Below are 9941 nucleotides of genomic sequence, written 5' to 3'. Positions count from 1 at the left end.
TGCCAGAAGTCCTTATGGTTAGGATCACATCTATTTGCAGTTGTGACGGGATGACTGCACAGTCCCTTGACTTGCTGTTTTCTGTCAGTAAGTAGATGTGCCACATTAAGCTGGTATTCCTGCACTCAGTAAATCTGTGCCTCGTTAGGGTTAACCTTGAAAACATTTTCATAGTCCTGTAATGAACAATCCCGCTAAAATAGGAGGTTATAAAAATGGCTTAATGCTTGTGGATATGCCTTCAGTTTCCTGCTTCAAACAGCCTTTGGTCTCCTCCTATTCATAAATGTTACAGATTTCTAAGCAGATATTAGGAATCTTGGAAGTATTTCACTTTCATATGTCTCAGGTCTGAGGGCTAATTACTGTGTTCACAGAATAAAGCTTTTGCTTCTGTAAGTTCTTCTTAGTTCTTCTTAGAGCTTATAAAGGGAAGGTAGGTGAAGGATCAAGTCATATTGCTTATTAACAGTTTTACTACTCCTGCAGTGTAGAGCTTTAGTTGTGTTTATCTCATAGAGTTCAGTTCAAATCATTATGCAAAATCTTTCCACATTTATTATCCCTCCTCTTCTTTCTGACTCTGTTCACTCCCTTCTCCCTGTCATCATCTCCCAACATCCCACTTTCTTCCCTTTCCCCAACAAAACAAACCTGACGACACAGTAAATACAGTGCACTGAATAGAAATATGAGTAGACATAGTGAATTTCCAGAAGGCTGTATCACAGGACCAAAGTGGGCAACAATTCAAAGCTGTCCATACCATGAGTGGAGATTCAGTAACTGATATTGTGGTTAGTGATGTATTAGGGCAGGAATAACTTCACATCATAATGACGGAAACCTTGGCTGTTTAGAACTCCTTGCTCGTAGCCCGAATGCAGATTATGAGCTAAAGCCTAGTTATATTTGCTGAGAAATACTTTTCACCAACACCAACAATCGGAGGAATATCCAAAGAGGTTGTTGCATGATAAATTATTGAAATGATAAATTCCTAAAGTGATTGCCATAGATATTATTGTGCAGTGTATATAAGCGCGTAGTGAATGGGAGTGGGGATGACTATGCAAGGCAGAATGAGGAAAGTTAGGACTGTTTTGATATACGGAGAAGTAAAGGCTGATGCCCTCTGTGGCAGTGCCCTCCTTAAGCAAGGAGTCAGATATATCGAGGGAAGTGAGCGACAGCAAGAGAGACAGAGATCGCAGTGGAAATCTCTTGGGTCCGAAGTCCACTGATAGATGGTAGGAGGGGCCAGTGCCTGGGATGGGGCTGGAGTCCCGGCCGGAAGGTCATCCGTGTGGTGTTTCTTGAATAGATCCTTTTACAGAGCGGGTGGTGGTGGTGGTGGTTCTGTTTAATGTGTAATAGCCCTGGAAGGGGAGTGCTCAGTGTGAGCAGCGGTGAGGCAAGCTGCTCCTCGCTGCCTGGGCCAGGGGAAACGCCAGGGCTGGGCTGTGCAAACAGGAGCACAGGCCTCACACTGAGGTGTGAAATAATCCTCCTTGTGGTGGGGAAACCAGTTTAGCCAGGAGGGTATGGAAACACTGGGTGCTGTGCCAGAACGCTGATGGCTTTGTTTTGTGCAAGCTTGAGGGTGGCGGTGTGTATTTTTTTTCTTTGACGTAACTTTTCACTCAGGTACAGTAAGTTTCTCAAGAGTGAAATTTGCTCACGTATTTGTGGAAAAAGTGCATCTAAACAATTGGGGTGTGATAGTGTTCACTCTTACAGCAGAATGAAAATACATTCAGAAATCTTGTATACTCTGGGGGGAAAAAAAGAAAAGATTCAGTAATAAAGATGAGCTAAGACCAAAACCGTGGCCCTTCGGCGACAGCTCCGTGAAGGGGTGTGACTGGGGATAGCGTGCTACGTCGCCAAGCAGCGGGAGGAGCAGGGCCTGTTTCCCCTTCGCACAACCCGTGCTGTTTCCCCCGGCCGCCTAACGCCCCTTCCCCTCGAACTCGTGAGGTGGCGGCGGGGCCCGCCCTGCCACCGTGGCACGGCCACCGCTGCGCGGGGACTACACGTCCCGGCGTGCCCCGCGCCGCCCGGGCGGGCGGCACCCCTACGCGCCGCGGGCTCCATGTTGAGCGGCGGGCCGCGCCGGGAGCCGCGTCGCGGAGCCCCCGCCCTAGCCCGGCGCCGCGCCGCCCCGCCCCGCCCCGAGGAGGTGAGCGCGCAGCCGGGCGCCCGGCAGCCGCCACGGCGCCTCCGCGGCCGGCGGGAGGGAGGGAGGGAGGGAAGGAGGGAAGGAGGGCGCCGGCTGCCGCTGCCCGCAGCGCTGGGGAAGGCATGGCTGCGCGCGGGCGCCCCCTGGCGGCGGCCGTTAGGGGCCGTTAGGGGCCGTTGGGGCGGGGCGAAGAGGGGCGGGGGGGTTCGCAGGGAGGGCGTCCCTTCCCCGGCCGCAGTCAAAACAACAAAAAAAAAATTTAAAAAAGGGCCCGGGGGGAGGGGGGAGCCGGTTGTCCTCGAGGGCCAGGGCGGCGTGGCACGGCCGGTGAGGGGCTGCCCTCGTGCGCCGTCAGGAGCTTGTATATGGTGGCTGCAGGGCGCAAACCGCCCTGGTGCGTGAGGGAGGCTTTTTTCCCTGCAGTTACCTGACCAGGGAATGTCGTGTTATTCATCCTACTGCGTGTTTTTTTTTTTTTTCCAAGTCAAACTCCAAATAAGCTGTATGGCTTTTTTTGTCTTAAAACACAGATTGTATGTTGTTTTGTTGCAACTAGGCTTACGTGCTCCCCCTGTGACTACCTGGTTAATGCACGAAGTGACTGAGTATTTCTGAAAACACTACAGTCACTGGGCTTTTCCCTTTCTCACAGAGAACAGGAAGGGCAGAATGATAGATTTTAGAGGCAGTTTCCTCAGCCCAGAACAATTCATGGCACCTTTATTTGCACCAATAGCTTTTGGGGCCCTGTACGCCTAAGCATGTTCAGAGAAAGGAACATACATACAGGTCTGAAAGCATTTATAAACAGCATGTGTTGGCTCACTGTAGCTAACCCCAGAACTGATTTTGAAGAGCTGCAGAGGTACCTTACACTGATTAAGGCAACACTCAAAATTTGCTGTGAGTTTTTTCACACTTATGAATATCCTTCAGAGCTCAACTGGGCAAGGCCCTGAGTGACGTGACCTAAGCTGACATTGCTTTGGGTGGAGGAGTTAGACAAGATGACTTCCAAAGATCCTTTCCAACCTGTATTATTCCAGGTTTTGAATAAAAATAAGAGAGTAGATATGTTCAGTGCTGGTAAGAACAAAATATGGAGGAAGAAAAATCCTAGTACCACATTGTTGCAACAATCAGGCAAGAAATTCCAAGAGCCTATGTGGATAGTTCTGCAAAAGAATAGATCCGTCATGATGGACAAGGAATTGCCTTCACACAGCAAGTCTTTTTGTACGTGTTCTTTTGAAAGGGCCCCCATCTGAGGCACAAGTACTTAGTCCTCTTCCTGCTCCTAGGAGGCCAATTTAAATTTACCAGCTGGGAAGGGGATGCATGGTTTGATTCCAGGCACCTGGGTTTACTTTCTATTATAGAATAGGACAGACTGCTCCTTCAGAAAGGTTTTGGTCACAGAAGACCAAAATCGTTATGGCATTGTATGAGTTGACTGTGTTCATCGTTCATGTATGTTTAATACTGTTTGTGATTATCACACGTCAAAAGGGTATAATAGAACTAAATAAGACAAAGGGTAGGGTGACAGGATTAGTGAGCTTGGGCAGTCTTTTATTGTCTTCCACAGGTGTGAGAGTAGCTAAGTAAACCTGGAAGAGGATATAGGAAGAAAGGTAATATGCAGAAGTGTACGTAGTCTCAAGTTGTGAGCAGAAAGGGGAAGATATGAGGAGAAAAGCAGAGTATTCACTAATCAGAAAGAAATTTAAGAACAAAAGGAAGTACTTTTCCACAAATAATGAAACTCGTTGCCTTAGGACGTTATAGAGACAAAGTGTGATTAAATTCAAAAAGGATTTATTCAAATGTATGGAAAAGAGGTTCATTACTATTACTTGCATTCTGCCTCTAGCTCAGGAAGTCCCTAAACAGCTGATTGGGCTCTGGAGGTTGCCGAATAGAAGTCCTCCATTCTATGGGAGCACTTTCATCTTACAGTCCTGCCTAGACATCTAAGCTAGTTATTTCAGAGTCATTTCACATCTCAAAAAGCATTTTCTTTCTTTAAAAGTAGAAGCAAAAAAAATAAATAAATAAAGCTAAGGCTAGTGGTTAAGCATAGCTTTAGTAACTTAGTATCTTAGCATTAACCTGGTATAAATATATCAAGTCATATATAAAACATATTACCACCTCATGCTCAAGTAATGCTTGTGGTTTGGGTGTCTAGCACAGATAGATAGGATGGAGTGAGACCTTGAGGCTAAATGGTTTTAGTACCAGCATAGTGCAAGAGTAATATAGTTACAGCTAGTATGTTGGCTTTGAATAAGCAGCTGAATGTTATGTCGTGGCCTTTGGATATATAAAAATAGATATATAAATTTCCTCAGCTAAATAGGAGTTATAACACTAGTATTGAAACGCTAGATTACATGCATATTTTTTTTTACTAGTTCAGAAATGTTTAAGAATTTACTTACATTTGTAGGAGTGGTGTCTAATTTAGTTCAGCTTTTTTTTTTGAATAAAATTTTAGAAATCAATAATTTTATAATCCAGTATTTTAAAATGCTGCAAAATAGTAAGAGTCATGATATTGGCAACAACAGTGTTTGTCCTCTGCAATATTGGGCCTGAAATATATGCTTGATTTTCAATTTATGAATTATTTTTGAAGATGGGCAAGGTCTGCGCCATTTTTGGAGGATCCCGAGGAATAGGAAAAGCTGTTGCAGAACTATTGGCACAGAAAGGCTGCCGCCTGGCTATTATTGCTAGAAATCTGGAAGTAGCCCAAACTACTGCACGTAGTCTTGGTGGTATGTATGCGGCTTTGTAATAATTTCTTCACTGTCGAATGCTTAGGTAACTTGTGAAAGTAGTTAATCATTAAATAAGCCTTTTTATTTAACTAGATGAAAACAAAGGCTGAGAAATTGGCAGGGGGAGGGAGTTATATCAGTACAATTCTGTTTTTTGCAATATTCTATGGGAAAGTTAAGTATATTACAATTCATGTCTTGCTGGTAGAATAGTTAAGGTTCAAGGAAATATTCAAGGTCCCAACAGGGAGTTGGTGTGAACGGTCTCATCCATGGCTCCTGACCAAGTGGGAACTGAGACCAGTCAGCTTATGCTGACTTCAAGAGGGCAAAAATACTGTATACTGTTGTCATGTAGCTAATCAATATAGTACTTGAAAATTGTGCCTATTTAATTCTCTGAAGACGGAATGGGTTCCTCGTGTTATAACTAGTTCAACAACTGTTTTTTTCAATAGTGTTTATAAATTCTTAAGAAGACTTATGAATGATGCACCTTCTTTTACTATTATTATCATGTGCCTTTATTTCAATACAGCGGGACATCTGGCACTTAGCTGTGATGTATCCAGAGAACAAGAAGTCCTAAATACTTTTGAGGAGATACAGAGGAATTTAGGTCCCATTAACTACTTGGTTAATGCAGCTGCGATCAACAGGTTAGTTATTAGTTACAAGATTATATGTAATTCTAGACCACACTGTTATCTTGTAAGGTGTCAAGTACGGGAAAGGGCTTTTGCAATTAGTCTGTTGTTAATGAGAGCATCTGAAAAACAGTAGTAGGTATTCACCTGTATTGTATTTCTGATGGAAGTAAAATTCTGACAGCTGACAATAGCTCTCACCGTAGGTTCTGAGTTCATGAATTCCCCCTCTACTCCTTTTTCTTCCGCTTCTTCCCCCAATATATGTTTATATTTTCTGGTCTATTTATCAGGGATGGCTTGTTACTGAGAACCAAGACTGAAGATATGGTATCCCAGATTCACACTAACCTTTTGGGAACAATGTTGACATGCAAAGCTGCTGTAAAAAGTATGATTCAACAACAAGGAGGTGCTATTGTTAATATAGGTAAGTTGCTCGTCTATTCCAGTGGAATTCTGTGTGAGCAAGTTTTCTAGAAAGGTTTGTCATGTGTAACATGTTGAATGTTACTTGTTACAATTGACTATTTTCTTTGTATTTCTTTGTATTCTATATTTAGCATTTCTTTATGAATTCTTATTCTTTCATCTAATTTTAGCAACTTCTAAATGTTGCTAAACAGCATGTTTCAATAATAAACACCCAAGAGTTTACTGAAAAAAATAATTTTACCATTCTTTATTAGCTCTTTTAGTAGCTAAATCTACCAGCTACTGCTTACAAAAAATAATTAAATATGGTGGTTTCTTTTTTCTGTGCAATGATATATTTTTAAAAAGCTTTCCAGTTTACTCTCCTTGTACATGTTCCTCAACATAGATACACGCATCTCATAAAAATCACAGATAATTAAGGGATTGCTTATCCCAGAGAGAGGCTATAAGGTTCACTTAGTAATACACTTTCAACTCCTTTTCTTGTAATCTCATTTTCCATTCCAAATTTCAAACTAAAACAAGCATTCAAATTAATCATTTAATCTTTTCTTTTCTTTGATGTTCCTTTATTTTAGGAAGTGTTGTAGGACTTAAAGGCAACTCCGGTCAAAGTGTATACAGTGCTAGCAAAGCAGGAGTAGTTGGATTTTCACGCTCTCTTGCTAAAGAAGTAGCAAGAAAGCAAATTCGAGTCAACGTGGTTGCTCCAGGTTAGTTTTTGGGAAGTTTCTAAATTCTTGACTGTTGCAATAAATGGTCATCAAGAATGCTGGATATTTGCTCTACTCTGAATGTAACTCAAGGTAAATTACTTTGATTTTCTTCAACCTTTGTAAGTGCATTTTTTGTTTGTTTGCTTTATAAGGTATAATATATTCTTTTACAAAAAACTTCAGTCTTTCCAAGGGAACACTGAGAAATTTGGGAGCGTGTGTCTACCTGTTCCTCTATCCACTCTTACATAATAAATAGCTTTTTTTCTTTGTTCCTCCTTCAAAACTTGCCATCCTTACAGAAGGAAGGATTAGAGCTAATTATATACAGATAACTACTTTCATGTCCTGATAGAGAATGCTTGTTTGTTATTAGAGAGACTTGAATGTCAGTGAGAAGCTGGCATGAAAGTATCCCTGTCTTTCCCTTTAGTGAACAGAGAGAGTCTGGATAGACAGTTCTGTGAGGATGAGGCTGTGATTTCACAAGTCAGTCTATTCCAGGCAAATCACCGCCCTTAAGGAAAAATCCCCTTTGTCTTTTCTGACATTCTCTGCTTAGCGCTGTGTACTCTGCTGCTCACCTTGTGCTAGCTGTCATGCCTTTCAGATTTCTACGTAAACAATCCAGCTTCTGAACTAGCCAGGGAAAACACTTTTTCTTGGTTAGTAAGTTGAATGGCTCATGAAAGGGACCAGAGCCATCATAAAGGGGCAGAGGTGTACAGTAGAAAGCAAAACTGAGACTTCCCATTCTGGGTGTCAGGTAGAAGTTACAGATCACACACGCTGCAGCTTCATAAAGAAAAGAAACGCAGCAATGGGAATATGGAGCCTCAGAGAGCTGAAATTGTAAAGAACTGTCCTTCAAAATCGTAAAGAAATATTCTTGAAATAAGGGTTATAATAGAAATACTTGTAAGTGCTGGAATAAGTTCTGAAACATAATGGAAACACTTTCAAGCTGTAGGTGTTCCCTGCCAGAGATTTCATACCTACGTTATATTTTGTTTTTCAGAAAAGTGATACTAAATATGGTTTTTGAGCCCAATTTTAGAGTTACCTTTTCTTTGTTTTCATTGACTTCTACAGATCAGTGTGTTTTGATTATTACATCAATTCTTTCAAAACGAAGACATTTTATTGGTTAGGTAAAAATTTGTTCTTGGCTCTAAAATGATGTAGACTGAATTCTGAGACTTTGGAGAATGGTAGCCAGTGCTGAATTGTGGTAGTAGATTTTGCTTTAGAGGATTGCAGGGAAAATCCACTGGAGAAAATTTAATTGGAGGTTAGATAACTCTTCAGATGTTTTTCCTCTCTTAGGCTTTGTTCACACAGAGATGACTGCTCATTTGGAAGAAGATGAGTTGAAGAAAGCAATTCCTCTTGGAAGATTTGGAGACCCTCATGAAGTTGCACACGCTGTTTTATTTCTTCTAGAGTCCCCTTATGTTACAGGGAGTACTTTAGTTGTAGATGGAGGCTTGCAGCTTCTGACTTAAATACTACCTTGAATAAGTACCTACGTAAATGTCACGATGATAATCTATAAATATGTACTAATTAATGAGAGGGAAATTAATTAAAGATTCACATGCGTGATTAACTTGATATTCTTTAGTCAGAGGAGTAATTCATCAGGAGTAAAGTAAGGTGTGTATGTTTAGCTGCCTGGAAGAGTCCATTTGGTAGTATGAAGTCTGTGTATGTAACAATTTTAAAAGGATCTGGTTTTGGTATGGTGGTACTTTTAAATAACATCCTGATTTTGAATTTTTGAAGTGCTATATTTTTATAAAGTAATGTTTTCCAATGTTTTTTTGGGATAGAGTGGAGACTGTATTCTGAATTATCATGTTACACAAAGATTAATAAAGTGCAGAGACGTGTATTGGTTGGCAGTTATGATTGCATCAAGTTTTGCATGTAAGCTGATGACTGTGAACAGTAAAATTTTTTATTCTTATCAGTCAGGCCTTACAAAGCAGCAAAGAATTTTCTTTGGTTTTTGTTTGTTTGTAGCTGAAACTACAAAGCTAGAAGATTCTGGATCTCCAGCATACCTGAACTGCCTTTAGGAGATTTAATTGTATGCATGTAATTATATATGCATACATAGTATGTAATATATAAAAATTATATATTTTTATAAAAACAAACTTTGTAATTCTATTCTTAAATGTACGTACAGCACTTATTTAATTCAGTTGCGCTCGAGTATAATGGAGTGTTGATTGGTCACTAGAGTTGCTAATTCTGTGGTCATTGAAACTCAGAATACACTTGGGCTGGCCGCTGGTGAAGAGCAGGGTTGCAGGCCTTGCCGCATAAAAGTCTTTTCACTGACTCAGTACGTGTTGAGAAAACAAGGATCGCTTCCAAAGTGTGAAGTCAAGGCGCGCTGCTGTATATCTTCCTTAATGCTCAGCTCAGCTATGTTATGTTGATGCTCTTTAATACGTATGTATAGTCAATAAAACAGCTGTTTATTTGATTCAAAGCGGCTTTTGAAGCAGGGTAATTATTCAAGTGTAAATGATCTTGAGTGTTCCTCTCTTACTGAAAAATTGCCAAAAGGTTGACCTCAGGCTTTTCTACTGAGATCAAGTAATTTTTGGTAATTGATGTTTTTATCTTCTCTGAAGAAAACTGTGAATGCAGTTTAGGACCTTCGCTTAGCTCCAGTGTTCATTGCATCATGATCCAGATGTTGGTTCAGCTTTTGAAATTACTTCCCGTCTTGGCACAAACTGAAGTACAGAAAGAAGAGATCTCACCGATGATAACGTTGAGTCTTTTAAGTCTGACATTTTCTTCATTTGTGCAGCTGAGAAATTTTGTCATTGTGCCAGGAAACAGCACATGTTCAAGCTTCTTGCAGGTATGTATTAAGAAATAATACAAGGAATGGTTGTATTTCCAGGGAGTTTTACAGTGGGTTGTGTTACTCACTTTGGCATCTGAAAGGTAGGCCTTTCAGGAGGCCTTATCTTACTGATATCTCTTTGATGAGACGTGGTGTTATTTGCTGTGAAAAGTTACCTCATATGTGTCTTTGCACCAAACTATAATTGCTAATTATGTTTCTCTTTGATAGGAAGAGCTGGTCAGAAAATAGCTGATTTTTTTCAGAGGGCGCTGAAGGTGAGGAAGGACAGCTGGGGCTCCC

At 41.0% G+C, this 9941-nt stretch overlaps 1 protein-coding gene across 1 annotated transcript; it reads left to right on the top strand.

The window, feature by feature from the left end:
- Positions 1-2027: 2027 nt before the first annotated feature.
- On the top strand, positions 2028-9272 carry CBR4 (carbonyl reductase 4). The gene is made up of 6 exons (XM_066996769.1): positions 2028-2182; positions 4824-4965; positions 5507-5627; positions 5909-6045; positions 6632-6766; positions 8096-9272. The coding sequence occupies exons 1-6, from the start codon at positions 2096-2098 to the stop codon at positions 8272-8274; spliced, it is 801 nt and encodes a 266-aa protein (XP_066852870.1). The 5' UTR covers positions 2028-2095; the 3' UTR covers positions 8275-9272.
- The last annotated feature ends 669 nt before the right edge of the window (positions 9273-9941 follow it).

Source organism: Anser cygnoides, chromosome 4, assembly GCF_040182565.1.
Source record: "Anser cygnoides isolate HZ-2024a breed goose chromosome 4, Taihu_goose_T2T_genome, whole genome shotgun sequence".
Lineage (NCBI taxonomy): Eukaryota > Metazoa > Chordata > Aves > Anseriformes > Anatidae > Anser > Anser cygnoides.
This window is presented reverse-complemented; position numbering and strand designations above follow the sequence as displayed.